This window comes from Apiospora hydei (assembly GCF_038363865.1).
Source record: "Apiospora hydei strain CBS 114990 chromosome Unknown utg000008l_segment0_segment0, whole genome shotgun sequence".
Taxonomy (NCBI): Eukaryota; Fungi; Ascomycota; class Sordariomycetes; order Amphisphaeriales; family Apiosporaceae; genus Apiospora; species Apiospora hydei.
In genome coordinates this window covers 2,287,621-2,306,637 of record NW_027117367.1, presented here as the reverse complement: position 1 = coordinate 2,306,637, position 19,017 = coordinate 2,287,621, and the positions used below count along the sequence as shown (strand labels likewise).

General features: G+C 53.2%; 8 protein-coding genes across 8 annotated transcripts; 5 read left to right on the top strand and 3 right to left on the bottom strand.

Moving 5' to 3' along the window:
• Nucleotides 1-405: 405 nt before the first annotated feature.
• On the top strand, nt 406-2,844 carry PG997_011291 (uncharacterized protein; the record flags this gene model as incomplete). Its single annotated transcript, XM_066815606.1, has 2 exons — nt 406-701; nt 777-2,844. 2 exons carry the CDS (start codon nt 406-408, stop codon nt 2,842-2,844), a joined length of 2,364 nt encoding a protein of 787 aa, XP_066664896.1.
• A 922-nt stretch (nt 2,845-3,766) lies between these two features.
• Nucleotides 3,767-5,276, top strand: PG997_011290 (carbohydrate-binding module family 35 protein; the record flags this gene model as incomplete). Its single annotated transcript, XM_066815605.1, has 4 exons — nt 3,767-4,297; nt 4,368-4,532; nt 4,606-4,961; nt 5,009-5,276. 4 exons carry the CDS (start codon nt 3,767-3,769, stop codon nt 5,274-5,276), a joined length of 1,320 nt encoding a protein of 439 aa, XP_066664895.1.
• Nucleotides 5,277-5,550: 274 nt separating this feature from the next.
• PG997_011289 (uncharacterized protein) lies at nt 5,551-7,632 on the bottom strand (the record flags this gene model as incomplete). Its single annotated transcript, XM_066815604.1, has 6 exons — nt 5,551-5,910; nt 5,986-6,367; nt 6,420-6,675; nt 6,785-6,896; nt 6,951-7,420; nt 7,512-7,632. 6 exons carry the CDS (start codon nt 7,630-7,632, stop codon nt 5,551-5,553), a joined length of 1,701 nt encoding a protein of 566 aa, XP_066664894.1.
• Nucleotides 7,633-8,337: 705 nt separating this feature from the next.
• Nucleotides 8,338-9,627, top strand: PG997_011288 (uncharacterized protein; the record flags this gene model as incomplete). Its single annotated transcript, XM_066815603.1, has 4 exons — nt 8,338-8,409; nt 8,460-9,033; nt 9,078-9,137; nt 9,194-9,627. The coding sequence occupies 4 exons, from the start codon at nt 8,338-8,340 to the stop codon at nt 9,625-9,627; spliced, it is 1,140 nt and encodes a 379-aa protein (XP_066664893.1).
• Nucleotides 9,628-10,633: 1,006 nt separating this feature from the next.
• Nucleotides 10,634-11,605, top strand: PG997_011287 (uncharacterized protein; the record flags this gene model as incomplete). The annotated part of the gene is made up of 4 exons (XM_066815602.1): nt 10,634-10,699; nt 10,785-10,994; nt 11,064-11,207; nt 11,288-11,605. 4 exons carry the CDS (start codon nt 10,634-10,636, stop codon nt 11,603-11,605), a joined length of 738 nt encoding a protein of 245 aa, XP_066664892.1.
• A 1,436-nt stretch (nt 11,606-13,041) lies between these two features.
• On the bottom strand, nt 13,042-13,374 carry PG997_011286 (uncharacterized protein; the record flags this gene model as incomplete). The annotated part of the gene is made up of 2 exons (XM_066815601.1): nt 13,042-13,149; nt 13,282-13,374. 2 exons carry the CDS (start codon nt 13,372-13,374, stop codon nt 13,042-13,044), a joined length of 201 nt encoding a protein of 66 aa, XP_066664891.1.
• Nucleotides 13,375-14,812: 1,438 nt separating this feature from the next.
• Nucleotides 14,813-16,465, top strand: PG997_011285 (monosaccharide transporter; the record flags this gene model as incomplete). Its single annotated transcript, XM_066815600.1, has 3 exons — nt 14,813-15,250; nt 15,307-16,134; nt 16,217-16,465. The coding sequence occupies 3 exons, from the start codon at nt 14,813-14,815 to the stop codon at nt 16,463-16,465; spliced, it is 1,515 nt and encodes a 504-aa protein (XP_066664890.1).
• A 1,111-nt stretch (nt 16,466-17,576) lies between these two features.
• PG997_011284 (uncharacterized protein) lies at nt 17,577-18,747 on the bottom strand (the record flags this gene model as incomplete). The annotated part of the gene is made up of 4 exons (XM_066815599.1): nt 17,577-17,721; nt 17,785-17,874; nt 17,996-18,312; nt 18,400-18,747. 4 exons carry the CDS (start codon nt 18,745-18,747, stop codon nt 17,577-17,579), a joined length of 900 nt encoding a protein of 299 aa, XP_066664889.1.
• Between the last annotated feature and the right edge of the window lie 270 nt (nt 18,748-19,017).

The window sequence follows — 19,017 nt, the reverse complement described above, 5'->3', positions numbered from 1 at the left end:
TCTCATCTCCAATTAGTCTTCCACTGGATGTATTCGTTATAGAGTGACAGAGGCCCTCGAGGGACCACGGTGGAATCGATCATTCTTGCGTGTCGGACGTGTATGGTCACCCATTACCACTCCTCCCAATCTGCCGACCGATGGATGCCCCGGCGGCAAAGAAGCGAAGGCTGGCACCCAAGCTGGAAGCCCAACCGCAGCCCGTCCTCAACCATGAGCCGCCTGTGAGTGATGCCAATGGCCGTTAATTGACGAGTTATTTGTGATGCTGACTGCGGAGGTGCGGCCGGTCCTGTAGGCCCAACCCGTCCAACCGCACTACCAAGTTCAGGAGGCGCTCCCTGCGCCACCACCCCCGAGAGGCATGAATTCGAGTCCTTTGCGAGGCATCTGCAAGATGCCGCCATGCTGATATACCGGCAAACCCAAAAATCGGCCTATTCGAACGTATCGGTACTCCTGCTGAGATGGGATGACGACGACGGGGAAGAACAAGACACAGACGCCCTCGAGCAGGTGCTGAGGGAGCGGTACAACTACCGCACGGAGAAATGGGCCATTCCTACCGTACCCAATGCGAGCATCAAACTCGGCGTTCGAATATCGGCCTTCCTCGAGAAAGCTGCGCCGGACCACCTGTTGATCGTCCACTATGCCGGGCATGGGTTCACAGGGAGCAACAATCAGTTCTTCTGGGCAAGGTAAGAAGAAAGAGGGAGACTCTGGCGTAGCCAAGGCAGTTCGTTTGGAAGCTCTCGTTCCTGACAGGGTCACAGCAATGCGGAAAAACGAGCAACAAAGCTCAACTGGAACGGAATTCGGTGTCTGTTCGAAGATGCGCCGTCAGATATGCTGATACTGCTGGACACCGTTCCGACGCGTGATGAGCAGATTTCCAGTGACAGCAGCAGCACAAGTAGTCTGAAACAACTCATTGCATCAAATGGATTGGAGCGAAATCCGTCGGAAACGGCAGGCCGATCGTTTACGGCTCATGTTGCTGAAGCCTTCTTGCGGTTGAGTGTTGGGCGGCCATTCAATGCGGAGCGCCTCTATCAGGAGGTCGCATTGCTCAAACAACAGGAATTGGCCCAGATCTTGGGTTTGACAAACGGCGCTTCTAAGAGTACGCCATTCCTCGACAAAATGCCACTCTTTCGGACTCTCAGCCTTGGTAAGGGTCAGGGTCAGGGGCTGAGCTTGTCACCCCTTGCGCCTCGCCCTCCTAACCCGCAGCAAGCAAGCACCGATGGTGACCAACAGTCAAAACCGTCACAGCAGGAACAGCTGATAGATCCGCACACGGTGGTTGATCTCACATTTGAGGAACCACGGGTCCTGGTGTGTACGACATTCGTTGGAGAGGCTAGCCCGGACATGTCATCTTTCAACCAATGGCTACATAATGCGCCAGCAATGGCCCCAAAGATTGCTGTCGAAGGCATGTTTCTCGGGCCACCCACAATGTTGCTTATATCCATGCCTGTCGCCGTATGGAGCGTTGTGCAGCACGACAAGGTCTGTTGCTTCCTTGGGTATATCAACTCGCATAATATGACCCATCTCTATAAACAACTCATCGGGCCTACTTCTTCCGCCAAAGCATCAGCAAAGGACATGGAAGATGGTCGTATACTACTCGAAGCGCGAGAAGCAGCAGCTAGCACCCCGGTACTACACAGGCACGAAGCGCCCCATAGGGAGTCTAGTCATACTCAGATACTTCCCGAAACCCCAGTCCGCGCAGATGCAGGTAACCGTCCAGACCCTATGAGTCTTCCTCAATCATCTACGTCTGCCAGTGCACCTTTCCCGAACTCTACCCCCGGGGTAGTGGTCAAGCCAGATGAGGTGGAAGACTCGGCCGAGATGCAAGAGGCGGCTGAACAGCTCAAGGCCCTGAGCCACGTGCGTCATATGAGCGACGAAGTTGCTGCCGCTGCTCATGCACAGATGTCTCTCATGGACCGCACGCCGGATATGAAACACGAAGAGCGCTCATCACATGAAGCAAATGAATCTGGCCTTGAAGAGGCGCATCACAATACGCCTTCGGCCCGTCCCAAACCGCGTCGATCTTTACAGAAAGCAACACCCAAACAAGAGACGAGGTGCAACTTGTGTAGCCACGCACCGTTTAAGGACTCTTCGTCATTACGCAAGCATATAGCGGCGGCGCATACCCGTCCGTTCCCCTGTGCATTCGCCTTTGCAGGATGTATAAGCACGTTTGGCTCTAAGAATGAGTGGAAACGTCACATCGCGTCTCAGCACCTGTGTTTGCAGTATTATCGATGTTCCTCGTGTCCGCAGAGCACAGCGGAAGGCAAAGGAAACGAGTTCAACCGGAAAGATCTATTCACGCAGCACTTGCGGCGAATGCATGCGCCTTTTGCCATCAAGAAAGCTATCGCCAAGGGCGATAGCAAATTGCAGGTTGAGTGGGAAACTCACGTTCGAGAAATGCAGACTTCATGTTTGGTGACGCGTCGGCAGCCCCCTCAGCGCTCGGCGTGTCCCAAACCAGATTGTGCCAGCGTGTTCGAAGGCCCTACGTCCTGGGATGAATGGACAGAGCATGTCGGCAGGCATATGGAGAAAGGTGAAGCTAACAGACTAGGTGTCGACCGCCTATTAGCCAAGTGGGCTCTCGATGAAGGCATCATCGAGAGGAGGAATGAAGACGGTGAATACCGGCTCTGCAATGGCGCTGCGACAGGAAGCGAAAAAGAGCCCAACCACCAGTCCACCGGCCATGTGTCTGATGGCGCCAGTAAAGACTCGGATGAGAAAACCATAGTCGCGGCAAGTACGGTGATAGATCCCATGGAGGTCGATGGATAAGATTTTTCGGGCCTTCGGACTCAAGACCCTGAGGCCGCTGCAGGCAAAGCCGTCTCTTGGTTTGTTCATATGTGCGATGGCGAAAAGGTGTTTACTACTACTTCATGGTTTGGCCGCATTTATTCGGAAACAGGGAATGGCTGGCCTGATGACTATTGACACGATGGATGCGACATGAATTCCCAAACTTCTCCTTTTTCTTCTCCGTTGCAAGCATTATACCGAACGATGTGCGGCCCGGGATACATATTTATGCGCCCACATCAGTCCGTTTATGGCATTGCGCCTCGCCGACGCAGACATCGGAACAGATATATATATTTATATACATATACATGGAAAACATTTTATATTCATCACAATTCCTCGGCCATGCGCCTTTACGGACTTTTTGTTTGAAGTTGGCGAATGCGTCTACCTTTCCTCTCTGGTGGTAGCCACAATCCTAGCGTCGGACTCTCTAACCCCCCTGAGCCCAACCCAACACCTCGGGAGATCTACCGTGTGATCAGAGATGATGTTTGCTTACTGTTGTCAATGTTGCAGGAAACGAACGGGAGTTTATCTTGCGCCCGATCGGTGAACCCCACAAACCTCTATCTCGCTTGGATCGCGTGTCCGGCTATTTTAGATCTGCTGATCAAGCTATCATTACAATGCGACGCTGCCTCCGAAACTGGAGACTTTCGTCCAGGTCCGCCTCACACCCAAAGCGGGGGCGAGTTGGAAAGTCCACGAATGGTGTCTGTCCACGACCCCCGATACACAAATATGTTCATGGGATGTTAGGTCGCGGTCCGTGACGGGGCGAGGGCGGCAGAATGTGGTTGGTTTTATAAATGACGGGTACTTGGCTGCTTCTTCACACTCACCACATTCGTGGTAGCTAGCTCACCGGAACCAAACGTCGCCTCAACACATGATGCAGCTGCTACGATCCGTGACCGCCCCCCTGTTGTTGGCCGCGGCGGCCGGGCTGGCGCAGGCCACGCTCCAGATCGTGCCCGGCGCGACGTGGACCGCCACCAACACGGGCAAGCACGTCCAAGCCCACGGCGCCGGCATGATCCAGGTCGGATCGACGTACTACATGATCGGCGAGGACAAGACGGGCGGCAGCGCGTTCCAGAACGTCAACTGCTACTCGTCGACGGACCTGGTCGAGTGGACGTACGTCGGCGCGCTGCTGTCGCAGACGAGCAGTGGCGATCTGGGACCCAACCGGGTCGTGGAACGGCCCAAGGTCATTTACAATGATGCTACGAAGAAGTACGTCATGTACTTGCACATCGACAATAGCGGTTACTCGGAAGCCAAGGTCGGGGTCGCGACGAGCGATACGGTTTGCGGGACGTATACTTACCTCAAAAGTTTCCGGCCTTTGAACTTTGAGAGTCGCGATATTGGGCTTTTCAAGGATGATAATGGGGCTGGGTATCTCTTGACTGAAGACGTGAGTAGCAAAGAAAGGAGACGAGTTTGGAGAGAGGGTTTCCTTCGCTAACGCAAATACGATTACACAGCGTGCCAATGGACTTCGCATCGATGCGCTCAGCAGTGACTATCTCAGCGTCGCGAGTAGCACGTACCTGTGGCGTGAAGCTATCGAGTCGCCCGCGATTCTCAAGAAGAACGGGTATTACTTCATGTTCGGCAGCCACTTGACTGGATGGGACCCGAACGACAACGTAAGCCACCTGTTTCCCCATACCCAATCTCTCATGCCCCAAATGCCTAACATTCTCTCCTTCGCAACTGCAGGTCTACAGCTACGCCACCTCCTTGGCAGGCCCCTGGTCAAGCTGGAAGACCTTCGCCAACAGCGGGTCCAAGACGTACAACAGCCAGACCAACTACATCTTGCCCCTGGGCGGCAGCGAAGCCATCTACATGGGCGACCGCTGGATCTCCAACAACCTGATGCGCAGCACGTACGTCTGGCTGCCCCTCAGCATCTCGGGCACCACCATCACCATGAGCGACCGCGTCAACTGGGTCCCCGACGTGGCCGCCGGCACTTGGGCCGCGGGGCCCAGCGAGACCTCGCCCGAGGGCGAGTCGGGCACCCTGGCCGGCGGCGCCTGGACGCTGAGCTGCGGGTCCTGCAGCGGGGTCACGTCCGTGGGTTATATCGGTGGTCCTCAGGGGGCACGCTGTCGCTCAGCGGCGTCAAGAGTGGTCGGGCGGGACGCACGACGCTGCGGATCAAGCACCTGAACGGCGACTCCTCGCAGAGGTCCGCTGTCGTTACGGTTAATGGAAAGGCGCAGACGGTTGCGTTCTTGCCGTCGGAGAATGGGAATTCGGCGCCGGCGACTAGTGTTGTGCATGCGGAGATGAACGCGGGTTCGGGGAATACGATTGTTATTGCGGGGGTGGGGGGAGGGGCGTATGGGCCGGATGTTGATCGGGTTATGGTGCCGGATAACTAAGTAGGCTACGTTGAGTGTCTACTGTACTTGAAGATGTCACGGTATTATGGAATTACCATGCAATCCAGATGCCCTGGATTCTGATGGTATGCCCAGTAGAATGCGGGCGTTGCTGTGCTATCTTGCCGAGAAAAGCCTGGCTCTAGACACGATCGTGTATTCTTTCCAAGCTACATGATTTCTCTGTATTCATCGCACAAGCAAAGTAAAATGCGACTACTTTTCTAGTATGCTCCATCATCATGTGTGCGTCTCTCCCTATCAAACCACCCTGCTACTCATAACTAGCCTCCACAGAGCTGTACTCCTTGCCGTTAATCTCCAGGGAGAAGTGCAGGTTAGCCTTTGCTGTTACTACTAGATCGTAGGTGATTTTCCAGTAGGGTCTGTTGTTTGCTCCGACCTGAGTCTTCCTCATCAGATGCCGGGCAGGATACAAAGATGTCTTCAGGCGGCAACACTTCATCACCTCAGGGCAGTCAGGATAGCGCGGTGGCGACTTTGCCTTGGAGAAGTAGAGATGGTCTTCAACTTCCAGCTGTTCCGGGCTGTATGGGTGATCGAATGTCCGGAAGAAATTCAATTTGATCTTCTCTTCATTCAGCTCCTGGCCTATAGTGATATGCCATTCCATCTACATGAAAGAAAATTTGGTCTTGCTGTTCTGTTCCCTTGACTGGGGAGTCCATGAAACGTAAAATTGACTGACCTGTTCAACGCGGGTTTCCCCGGTATGAGGGTTAAGCCAAGCCGGCTTGCTTGCATCTTCCAGTGTGGTTAATGAATCCCAGGCCTTGACACCATAATGGCAAGTTGCCTGTCGCGACACGATCTTGGGGCCGTTGGCTAGGCGGTACATCACTGCACCATTCATTATAGCAGAAGCTGCATTGGCCGGTTGAATAACCTGCACATCTCGAAAGTGCTTCTCGATGCGAGTTTTGAGGTAGCTATTCGAACCAAAGCCTCCAACAAGGAAGATGGCCTTGATCGGGTGGAAGGGGTGCTTCTTCCTCGACGATTGAACTTGTTCATCGATCAGTCGAATAACATCTTCGACAAGAGGATCGAAAATTTCGTGGAGGTCTCCCCTTCAGTAGTGTAAGCCCTGCTACTAGCAATTAAAACGATAATTGTACTTACCACTTCATGGACCAGTCATTGTGCTCCAGGTTTTCACTTGGGTCATCCTCCAGTCTCAAACCAAGGAAGTGGACGTAGTACGGTTCGTCGAAGCTGTCGTCAGAGAACTTGCGCTTGATACCAGTCTCGAATTGGTCCAGAACATACACCCAGCCGTCGGGTGTACTCTTGAGGGCCGCCATCTGGACTTCGCCGATCAAATCACGTACGCTGTCTTCGAATCGCTTGTTCAAACCGATCGCGCCGGCCATGCCACCTGTGGTAGTAGTAGTAGTCAGAATATGGGTGACAGCGTGACGACTGGTTGGTCGCAGGACGCATGGATTGTGGTGGGATAAACGAGATCGCATGAGACCATGACTTACCAGATCCAGGAACAACCTCAGCTAACTCGAGGGGATAGGCCTGCGCTACCTCATATGTGATCAGGTCGACTGTACCGCCGCCGGCATCGCAGATCACATAGATGTCATCTTTCTAGACCAGAGAATATCATTAGCAAAATCAGTAAGTCGATAGGGTGACACTTACTTGTAGGCCAAGAGTTTGCTCCGACAGTGTATAGATAGCCGCAGCCTCGGGCTCCTTGATCATTGTCACTGTGCCCAACCCAGCTTTTGTAGCAGCCTGAAGGGTGAGGTCCTTGGCTTTGTCCGACCACACAGCTGGCACTGTGAGAACGAACTCTCTTTCGCACGTATCAAAGAACCTTCCCACAGAACCCTTGCGAATCTCTTTGACTGCGTACTCATACACTGCACCAATGTAGTCGGCAGCAATGTCGACCGCGGGTTTGGGGAGAGTCTTCAGCGCGGTTCTCTTACCACTGCCAGGAAGGCAGGAAGGTTTCTTCTGGTCAGGATCCAACAGAAGTTTGATCCCGACGATGGCCTTGTCGCCAAGTTTGACTTGATATCCCCATTTGAAGTCGGAAATGTCAGCTGGGTTGTACGAGATGATGGTGGGTACTTTGACGTCGTTTGAAACCCGACCAGCATCACCTAGGAAGAGGTTAGTGATACGGAATGGTCCAGAATACAGGACCAGCTGGGATCAGTGGAAATAAATAGCTTGAATGAACACAAAACGTACCAGGCCATTTGGAGATCGGAGACGGGTTAGCCTGCTGTCCAGGCTTGCGGAACGCATACGAGATTCCAGAGTAGGTGGTGCCGAAATCGAAGGCGATCACGACACTGACAGGCGACGCCATCTTGGTTTATTCGGCCAAGGAATTGCCAGATGGAATGTTCTGTTGGAAAGGCGTCAAAAGCAACACAAATATCTCTCCAATGTCCATCCAGCCTTTGGGTATTGGAAACAAATCGAGGTTAGGTTTCTGGTGATTCAGTGGCATGTACACCGAAAACACCAGCCCACAAGTAAGTGGTTTGTTGCCTGTTCAGAAGTAAGTGGATGTGCTTAAACCAAATTGAACATATAGAAAAGTTTTAACCAGTATGCCTGAGTGGATTGGTAGGTACCTACCTTACAACTGTAAGGAACCCAAACAATCCTCACGCTTTCCTCACCTTTTGTTGACCTTTCTTTGCCTTTTTTTAGTTACAGCTCCCACTAGGTTGGGTAATTTGGCACGTACAGAATTTTCTGCAGTATCAAATACTGCCTGAGGTTTACAAGTAAGTTGGGAACTTGATTGTTGATGCCTCATCGCTTTGTGCAATTGTCCAAGATTTTCCACAGCTGGCAATAGCATTGATCATATTATCCTCGAGTGGTCCTCTTGGATCCTCATTCCTCAATCCAAAATTGCACCATTTTCTCTCTCCCTCTGACTCCAATACTTGTCATCTTCTTCCAAACTGGCAAGAGGCAATGCTGACGCGTGGATACATCAGCAGCCCACGAGCAGTTGAATAAAGGTCGAACATCACAAAGACCCGATTCTGTACAAGATATGTCTCATTATCGTCAAGGTCAGCCAGGGATTTCAAATGTCCCTGGTGATGGTGCTGCACCAGGAAATCAGGTAAGACGCATCTCCTAATCCCATTCGACCTCAAATTTGATATGACATAGCAGCGTTCCGGATGGCTTAACGGCTACTTCAACGGCTACTTTGGTCAAGGCCGACACCCAATGCACCAGCCGATGGATCCCTCGCAACTCCAAGTCATCATTGACCAACAGTCACATATACTGGAAGGAATGCGAACGATCTATGACGAGGTCAGAAACTTGCAACAGAAAGTCGATGGCATGCAAAGTGCAAACGACCACTACAAGCATCAGGGAGCAGACCCCGAGGGTAATGAGGTCCTTCGCCAGGAAAACCATGATTTGCAGAACCAACTTGAGCAAGTGCAGCAGATCAACCAGCAGCTGAAGCATAAGAATCAAGAATACGTCGACATTCTCACCACGTCACCAAGTGATCATGTACTGGACGACGAGGTCATCCATAGATTCAAGGATCTGAGGAGTATTGTCTACGGCGCAGTCACTGAGGTTTGGACACCAAAGTTGAAGGAAATGATCCCTTCTGCCAAGCCCGAACTGAACTCCATCCTGAAGACCTTGGGGGCAAAGGACCTTTCGATGTTACCAGACTACAGAACTACATACTCAAAATCATCCTTGGAGCGCTTGTCAAGTACATATTTGATAGACCTCTTTTCGGCTATCTTGACGCTGCAGGCGCTGCAGCCAGCCACCTAGGAGATCTCGAGCGGAAATTCGCCAATATGGTCCCCAAGGGTAAGCAGATTCATAATCGAACCGTGAACACAAAACAGCCTAACATTTCATCGTAGATCATCACGAGGATGTCGTCCAATGGAGAGTGGCAACCTTGAAGTGTTCAAGCTACTTGAAGACAGAGGGGACCACACCCGCCCATGAAGCAGAGAGGAGCCTCTGGCACAAACTCGGACCGATTACCCAGCATGACACCGCAGCCGAAGATGAGGCCAAAAAGAAGATTCGACAGGTTTGCGCGGCTGCAATGGATCTGAAATTGCTCATGCGCAAGGCAGAGAACCAGTTTGTCGTGCGAGACTTCCGAGCCAAGTCAATGACAGGGATGGCGGACTTTGTCATGACTGCCGGGGAAGAGCTACGTGACACAGGCAATCTGCTCGGGACAATCGCATTTTCCAGGTTCGGCGCTCTATTGAAGTACTCCGTCGGCGAGAATGGCGCAGAACCTATTGTGCTTGAGAGAGCCCATGTTGTGGTCTACGTCTAAACACCGAAGTAGGTACGCGGCCTCTGCAGCTGCGACCATACAAGATGTTACGGGGAGGCAAACAAGGGCGTCTGATAAGGACCGATTAATTGCTTGCGGATAACAAGGATGTCACCCGTAATCTGCCTGCGCAGTAAGCACACGCGGAAAGTCATCAAGGAACATGTTGCATTTCCCTAGAAACTTGCAGAGGGGCCACGCAGCAGTCCGCTGCAATACAAGGCAGGGCATGATACATACTAGATAGACAGTTGCTAATGAATTGACGACATGTGAACCAACTGCTACACAAGAGGACGTGTCTTGTGCATGCCGCCGAATATGCCACCGACGGAACTCTGGCAACGTAAGGTTGTGCTGAGTTGTCGGAGTGTTGCAGCTAGCCCTAGCTAGTTGGCTATTTCTGGAATAATTGCCCATCACTGCAGAGTCAGCCCAACGGGCCGTGACTTTAAATGCATGCTACGCTATCGGTGGTTACTGGACGGCCCCAAGATGGGATCGACAATGCCGATCAAGAATTGGCCGTGTGCGCGGCGGCGGCGCCTAAGAAATCCACCTATCCCCACGGGGTGCCGAGAGCGCACTATCGCCCATTCCGGGGTGCGGATGCTTGTCCCCGGGGTGACACCAAGACATTGTAAATGAAACGGCGTCGGCGTTCTCGTCGGTTGCTCCCGAATAAACGACCAGTTAGGAATAGAAAACATTCATCTCGTGACTACTGTTCCGGTATGAAGGGAGTGGGCGGCTGGGCGCTGGCTGGTTTCATTTAGAAATATGTCTTATGTGTGGTATGAGCTTCCCCTTTGAGAGCATGGGGCTAGGGAGGCGACGCTCCGAGAACCTGGGCAGGAATGTATAGAGGCATACAGATATATAAATGCCATGATGATGTTGCAGAAGCGACGAGTTCATCGCCTGTTTGACGTGAGCTTATCTTGTTGACCTACCTGCACCACTGATCTCGCCTGCCCCTTGATACCGTCCCTCGCTCGACTCAACCATGAAGCTGTCCCTCGCCACGGCCGTGGCCTTCGGCCTCTCGGTCGACGCCCATGCCATCATGCAGGTAAGCAACACATCCCACGAAGGAGACATGCACTTACTTTACCCCCCTATCCAATTACTGACACATGTACTGCGCGCCTCTGTAGAAAATCAAGGTCAACGGCCAGGACCAAGGCTCCCTCAACGGTCTCCGTGCCCCCAACACCAACAACCCCATGCAGGACGTCTCGTCGTCCTCGCTGGCTTGCGGCGTCCCGGGCTACACCTCGAACACGGTGATTCCCGTCAAGGCCGGTGACTCGATCGAAGGGTGGTACCAGCACATCATCGGCGGCCCTCAGGGTGCCAACGACCCAGTAAGAACCTCTTTGGCTGCCCATGTACCTTTTCGGTGGGGATAATTTTTGCTCATAATTCGATGATAGGACAACCCAATTGCGTCCAGCCACAAGGGTCCGGTGACAGCTTGGCTCGCCAAGGTCGACAATGCGGCCTCGGCATCGGCGACCAGTGCCAGGTGGTTCAAGATCTGGGAGGATACGTTCAACACCGGTAGTCGGAAGTGGGGTGTAAGTTTATCCTTTCTCCCCTATTCACCCAAGTAAGTAAAACGCAAGTCCGATCCAATAACTTACATGTCGATGTCTAGGTTGACAACTTGATCGCCAACAACGGCTGGGTCAAGTTCAAGCTGCCGACCTGCATTCCGTCGGGCGACTACCTGCTGCGCATCGAGACTCTGGCCCTGCACTCGGCCTACTCGCAAGGCGGCGCTCAGTTCTACACCAGCTGTGCGCAGATCCGTGTGTCGGGCGGTGGCTCCAAGACGCCCGGTTCGACCGTCAGCTTCCCCGGCGCCTACGCAGCCAATGACCCGAGCGTCGTCATCCAGATCTATGGCTCGAGCGGCCAGCCTGACAACGACGGAAAACCTTATAGCCATGGGCCGGCTCCTTTCACCTGCTAGAACGAGAGACAGAAACGGTACATGAGAGAGATAGAGTGGTGTGTGTGTGTACACGCGAAACCAACCGGGTGAAGACGGGAAGCAACATGCCACACGGGGATGATGGATGGGGGCTGAAGATGGATCAGGATCAGGATCAGGATCCGGATCAGGTCAGGTCAGGCTAGGCGGTGCTCGAGGAAGAGGAGGTGAGGCAAACACTGAGAGAGAAACTTGAGCTTCAACTGTACATATTGGAAGTCCATGTAGTTCGGCTCAGGATTTTGCCCTAGAGGGGCCGGGGTGCGCAGAATATACAGAACTAGGGTTGATTCCCGAGAACAGTAATGGTTCGATAAGTCACATAGGATGATTTCCCCAGCTGCCAAGGCAAGGGGGATTCAGCTCCAACGCTCGCTCTGGGCGAATGATGCCTGTCGGGTAGTGCCTGGTTGTTTGACGATACCACACCACCCCAACAGTAGCGGGCATAAATAACTACCTAGTATGTAACCAACCAATCATTTCGAACTTGCATAGTTTTTCCGGCAACATGGTATGTGCACTGCTAGTGGGCTATTCGAAGCGACCGCAGAATTTTCACGACGAATTCTTGTTGTTGCTGCGACGAAAAGAATAAAGGCAATCAATCAATTTGCGGCCAGGTTGGTGTTGGTAGTACGGGCGCTAAAAATTTGGGGAAATACCGTACCTTACCCGACATGCTGGCTAAGGCCTTACATAAGCCCATCTCACCTTCCAAGATTGGTTGTGTGCTGGGTTTCCCCGACGCAAGAACGTGGAGGTCGGACCGTTTGTTGCTGTAGGTACCTGGAGAAATCTTTTCTGGAGATGAACCCCCTGACTCCACCTCCACCTGCTGCCATGCGATGCGACGACAGATTTGATTAGAACACGGGACACTTTCTGTTCTTTTCGCTCTTCTCCAGGCTCCACCCAATAAAGTCGGGTTGACTTGCATGCGATAACTGCCCATATTATATGTAGAAAGACATCATCATCGTCGCTGTACCTCACTGAAGCTACTTCAATAAGTGCTTTTCATGGTGCAAGTCTTTTGACTGAATTGCCGAATTGGCCACGATCTAGCACTGGACTACTGGCCTTCTAGGCAGGCGTTCCATACTTTTATTGATGTTGCCAGCGTCGGTTACCGCTGTTTCGCAGGTCTGCCAGTCTTTGGCCAGAGACAAACTAGACCAATTTCCCGTGTTGGAAGACGCCAAGGCTAGTGGCTGCATCCCCCTTTCAACCCGGCTTTTTTTCGTTTTGTCATTGCCATCGGTAGCGGCCGACAAGCTCCCTGGACACCTGCCTGCTACACGGCCTCGAGCAGGCCTTGCCGAATTGCCATCGCGCTTGCGGCTTACTATTGTACCCTATTACCTAACTTTGCCATGCACTACTACTCAATTGGTGCTGGAAACCGATCAATTCTAGTCCAGTCGAGCCAGATCGGGATCGTGGGTCGTGGCCGAGGTCTGGCCTTCTGGTAGGATCTGGCATGGACCATTTCCAGTCGTTCCCTTCTGGGTTAGGATCCCCTATGTACTGTGCATTGACAGAAGCAACGAAAATTTTTGAGATTGCGGGTTGCTGCGACGGATGAGTGCGACTGATCCCAGTTTCAACGTTATTGCTAAGATTAGCATGTCTCTGCAGTCAATTACACTTACCGAGTCAGTCCCCTTGCCGACTTGGCCCTGGGCCCCAAGTTCATCGTCATCATCGCCCAAAAACAAAAGTCGGCTGGCGATCAATGGGCACATGCTAACTGGACTGCGGCAAAAAAACGTCTTGGAGTCATGTGAGCTCGTTTCTGAGAAAGAAGGAAAACTCGATGGCGCTTGCCAAACAGTTACCCGAGCCCGACGGGCAGGAGGCGCGCATTCCCCGCGAACCAGCAGCTTAGTCTCGAACCGACAAGCCGGAACTACTGTACCTCGCTGAGCTGAATGCTATGCACCGGGCACTCCATGCAACCAGGCCAAAAAACCATCACCAGACCATGGAGCCATGTGAGAAGCAGGTAGTACCTGAGCTGAACTTAACTTTCTTTCTGCTGGGTTTCGGCCCCGGGCCCAAAGAGCCATGGGCGCCGGAGGTCAGAGATCAAAGTGAGACGACCATCGTGACCACGGGCTATCCACCCCAGAATCCCAGCGTGATTGCTGAGCAAGCAGGAGTGACAGCAGCATCTAAGATCCGAGTGTGTGTGTGTATGGAGACGCATGTACGTTTGAGGACACCTCGCTTCCCCATGATTCGGGGTAAATATTGCTCCCCTCCCTCGGTTGAAGTCTGGTAGCTCGGAGAACAGATCTGAATGTACAAGTGTGGGATACCTCGCAGGCCAGCCCACAGGAGCATCTAGTACCTATTCCCAGCATGCCGGTTCTGGGCTGGCTGGCTACGGGCCTTCTTAGAAGTCGACTTGGCCTGTCTTGGGGCTTGAAACCGAGAGTGGCCCCGTCATGACTGCTCTCTTCTGCTCTCTTCCTGGCCAGCAGCCGAGACTGGGCCAATCAGGACAGCGCGTTCCAAGAGCCGCACTCCGTTTCAACGCGCCACAATCTGGCCGATGGAAGCGCCGAGCTCCACAATGCAGCCGATTACGCCGAGTCCGTAGACCAGTAATTACGACACTTGCTGGCAGCGTTACGGAGTCTGGGGGATTCGAGAACAATGCAGACCTGCACTGGCACGCTGCATCCCCCCGTCTTTCCTGGCTAGGGTCCTACCTGGGGGAATCTGGTTTCTCAGGTAGGAGGACCTGGAGAGTCTCCACGGCGGGGTTTGGCCCCGACATTGGGGTCGTCCAGAACAGAAGCAAGCAATCTCTCTCCGGGGTGGAGGTGGGTCTGCCCAATATCTCCCTCCCAGTCTGGCAGTCCAGGATTCGCCAGGAGTCGCCAGGAGTATGAGTCGCGCTTATGGCAATGGCCTGGCCGCCGGTCGCTGCCAACTCGCCCGCCCGCAAACCTGGGGACGGGCGAGGACATTAAGTATAAGAAGAAGGCCACGATCCCCGACTGACGATGTTCTTTTCCTCTGTTCTGTGTACGATCAGGCTTTCTACTCTTGGCCCCCTCTCTTCCAGGTTCCTCTTCTACAGTTGAAACCTCCAACGGCTCCCTCTATTGCTTCACAAGCCAGCCGCCACAAGATCCTCCTCACCTTACCTCACCTTACACCAAATCAGTCAAGATGCCCGGTGGTGCTGTCGTACCCCACGGTACGGGTGATGTCTCCCGCGTGGAGGCTCCCGTTACCTTGAAGGCCTACTTGATGTGCGCCTTTGCCGCCTTCGGTGGTATCTTCTTCGGATACGACTCCGGTTATATCTCCGGTGTCAACGGTATGGACTACTTCATCAAGGTCATCGAGGGCCCTGACGCTACCGTCATGTCCGCCACCAACAAGTCTCTTATCACATCTATCCTGTCTGCCGGCACCTTCTTCGGTGCCCTCATGGCCGGCGACTTTGCCGACTGGATTGGTCGTCGTTTCACCATCATCATCGGTTGTCTCGTCTTCCTTGTTGGTGTCGCTCTTCAGACTGCCAGTTCAGGCCTTGGTCTCATCGTCGCCGGTCGCCTGGTCGCTGGTTTCGGTGTCGGTTTCGTCTCTGCTATTCTGATTCTGGTAAGCAATCCCGCCATCCCCTCCAGCTTCCCGAATCCTAAACTAACCCTTCTTAGTACATGTCTGAGGTTGCTCCCCGCAAAGTCCGTGGCCCCATCGTGTCCGGATACCAGTTCTGTGTCACCATCGGTCTCCTCCTTGCCTCTGCCGTCGACTACGGTACCCAGGACCGCCAGGACAGTGGCTCGTACCGAATCCCGATTAGTCTGCAGATGCTGTGGGCTATCATCCTGGCCGTCGGTCTGTTCCTCCTTCCCGAGTCCCCCCGTTACTTCGTCCGCAAGGGCAAGCTCGACCAGGCCGCCGCTGTTCTGGGCCGCCTCCGAGGCCACGGTACCGACTCCGACTACATCCAGGACGAGCTTGCTGAGATCATTGCCAACCATGAGTACGAGATGTCTGTCATCCCCCAGGGTGGCTACTTCGACAGCTGGTTCAACTGCTTCCGCGGTTCTCTCTTCAAGGCTTCCTCCAACCTTCGCCGTACCATCCTCGGTACTTCTCTCCAGATGATGCAGCAGTGGACTGGTGTCAACTTCGTCTTCTACTTCGGAACCACCTTCTTCAAGCAGCTCAAGGTGATCGATAACCCCTTCTTGATTTCTCTCATCACCACCCTCGTCAACGTCTTCTCCACTCCCGTCTCTTTCTGGACTATTGAGCGCTTCGGACGTCGTACCATCCTCATCTACGGTGCTCTGGGCATGGTCATCTGTCAGTTCATTGTTGCCATTGTCGGTACCATCCTCCCCACGGACCCTGCCGCTGTCAAGGCCATGATCGCCTTCATCTGCATCTACATTGCCTTCTTCGCCTCCACCTGGGGACCTGGTGCCTGGGTCGTCATCGGTGAAATCTTCCCTCTCCAGATCCGATCCCGTGGTGTTGCCCTGTCTACCGCCTCCAACTGGCTGTGGAACTGCATCATCGCCGTCATCACCCCCCTACATGGTCGACGAGGACAAGGGCAACCTGGGCGCCAAGGTCTTCTACATCTGGGGCACCCTCTGCGCCTGCTGCTTCATCTACGCCTACTTCCTCATCCCCGAGACCAAGGGCCTCACCCTGGAGCAGGTCGACCGCATGTTCGAGGAGACCACCCCTCGCAACTCTGCCAAGTGGGTACCGCACTCCACCTACGCTGCCGAGATGGGCATGACCGAGAAGCCCGTCGAGAAGCACGTGGAGCACACCAGCGACCACGAGATCGTCTAAACGATGTGATGATGAAGATAATGAGGAAAGATGAGAGAAGTAAATGTATATATAATAATACGGCGGGTTGGATAGTACACGAGGGTACTATGGGAAGGGAAGATACCACAGCTAGCCAGCAGCAGCGCATTGTTTTTGGCCCAGTCATTTTCATGTCAGCATGACGCTTTTCTATATTTTGCGATCTACAGTCACATCTGCTTGTGATGGTACATACCAAATATATTCAAAGAAAGTTAAATTCAAAACACACCATGTCTTCCATTTCAAGTGACTACTGCTTTCTGTATACTGAGTCCTATCAACTAAGCCAAGTTTTCCCTCCCTAATACTAGGCGGACTATGCACGTTGGCTCGAGTATCTTCACAGCCCAACACTTTCTCCCACCAGCATGTTACCGCAACGATACATCAATCTCTATATGACAAGCAGCTTCCCGAGCTAAACACGCATGACCATACATTTCTAGCACATGGCACCGTTCATCAACACATCCTACGAGCACCAACAACCAATGATGATCTGAGTTACTGTATTAAGATTACATGTGTGTTTCTAGGGTATGATAGCCTCTTTCCGTTTATCTTTTGATATCTCCATGCAGTAGGTCTTGTCTATCAGCCATGTCACCTACAGACCCCATACCAATCAACGCCGTTTTTCCTTCCGTGTGGTACGTTGTAAATTACAATAACAAGCAAACTGTCCCAGCATCTCAATTAAAATGACGAGTTAAATGACAAACTACCTTCTCAAGGAGCGCGGGGAGTCCCCTCTTTGTTCTTGTCGTCGTGCACTTGCCACGGAGGGTTGAAGTTGTACAGGATGGCTTGCATGATCCCACTGATCAACTGATACAAAGGGTGTCAGTCAGTACTTATTCGGACGTCATGAAGGACTAGATGAGGCTTCAATAGGGGAAAAGGGGTAGGATGGATAGGGGTATTACTTACTCCGCCAACCCACCATATCCATTGCGCTGGAAATATCGAAAAATTAGCCCCTTTACTCATCAACATCGAATGTGCGGTATGGGACCGCGTCAGAAAGGGGGTTACATACCAGAATAATCGTTCGTCGCAATGGCGATGCCGAAACACTTGGCCGGGTTCATGTTCGCGCCCGCATACCCTGGGACCAGCCCTTGCGAGACGAAAGCGACGACGCCGAAGCAGAGGCCGACCAGGATGGGGACGAGATGAGGGCCGAAAAGCGCCGCTTGTCGGGGTCGAGACCGACGCCGAAGATGAGGAAACTGTTGTTGGAGCAGTCAGCGTCAGTCCGATGATACCGAGAAGGGAGGGAGAGGGGGACGTACAGCAGGATGAAGCATGACACAACCTCAATGAGCAGAACTTGCGTGGAATCGAGGACGGATGAATCGTAGTAGCAACCACCGCCATGATAGCTGTTATGTGGTTAATATTGTATGCACAAGACCGAAAAGTCGTTCTCTCGCCGCCATGAAGCTGCCAAGAGGGAAAAAAAAGGGGGGTAATGAGAAGAACTCACGTAGCCGCCCTCTCCACCCCCAAGACCCCAATAAACAAGCCCCCGCGACAGCCGCGCCGACCATCTGGAACGCCACATAGATGACGCCGCGCGAGAGCGGACACAGACCGCACAGCACCGTCGAGAAGGTGACCATGGGGTTCAAGTGTCCACCCGAGCCGGGCGCCGTCGCGGCCACGAGCGCCGCCAGCAGCACCGCGGACCAAAGCCCGACGTAGCCGGCGGACGCGGCGGCGGTGTGGACCGTCGTCTGCAGTCCCTGAAGGTTGACGTTGACGATGTTGAACTGGCCCACGAGCCAGGTCAGGCAAAAGGTGCCGACGGCTTCGACGACCTGGTTTCGCGTACGTGTGAGCTAAGTTGCGCTTCGAACAGGGAGGAATAGACACAGTTGAGTGGTATGAAAAACACATTAACTCACCCCTGCACGCCAGATAGCCCGATCCCCCCACCCGCCCGTAAAGTACGCATACCGCCTATACCAAGGCCGGTTATGCAGGTGCTTGGTCTTGTGCCGTGCAGTAATAGCCGCGAAGGAGCCGTGGAAGTTGGCGCCCTTGAGGTTGTGGGAGACCGGGGTGGCCTGCTGGATGTTGGGGATCGAGGTGGTCGACTCCAAGGCCGGAGAACAACAAGGAGCTGGAGAAGCAGGAGAAGAAGGGACGATGACGGGCGTTTGGGTGCCGCTCTCGAGCGAGGCCGCCATCTCGAAGACGGTGACTTGCGGTTCTTGTTTCCGATGTTGTTTGGGGGATGTTGGCCACGCCATGCTTGCTGATTTTGATTGGGTTTCTCCTCAAGGAAAACGATAAGTAGGGTTGAGGTCAGTTAGGAAGCGACAAGTCTAGTTCTTGTCTAGAGTGTAAGTGGGATATCGTAGCTTCCCAGTGTCGCATTCAAGTTGTATAAGGGTACTTAAGGTGTAATTAACATTAAGTAGAGTGTATTAGTCGGGTCTATGTCTGATATGTATGGCAAATTCCCTTAAACCTGAGCAGCATGCCAGCCATTTTAAAGTCTTCCAAGAGCGGCGTTGACT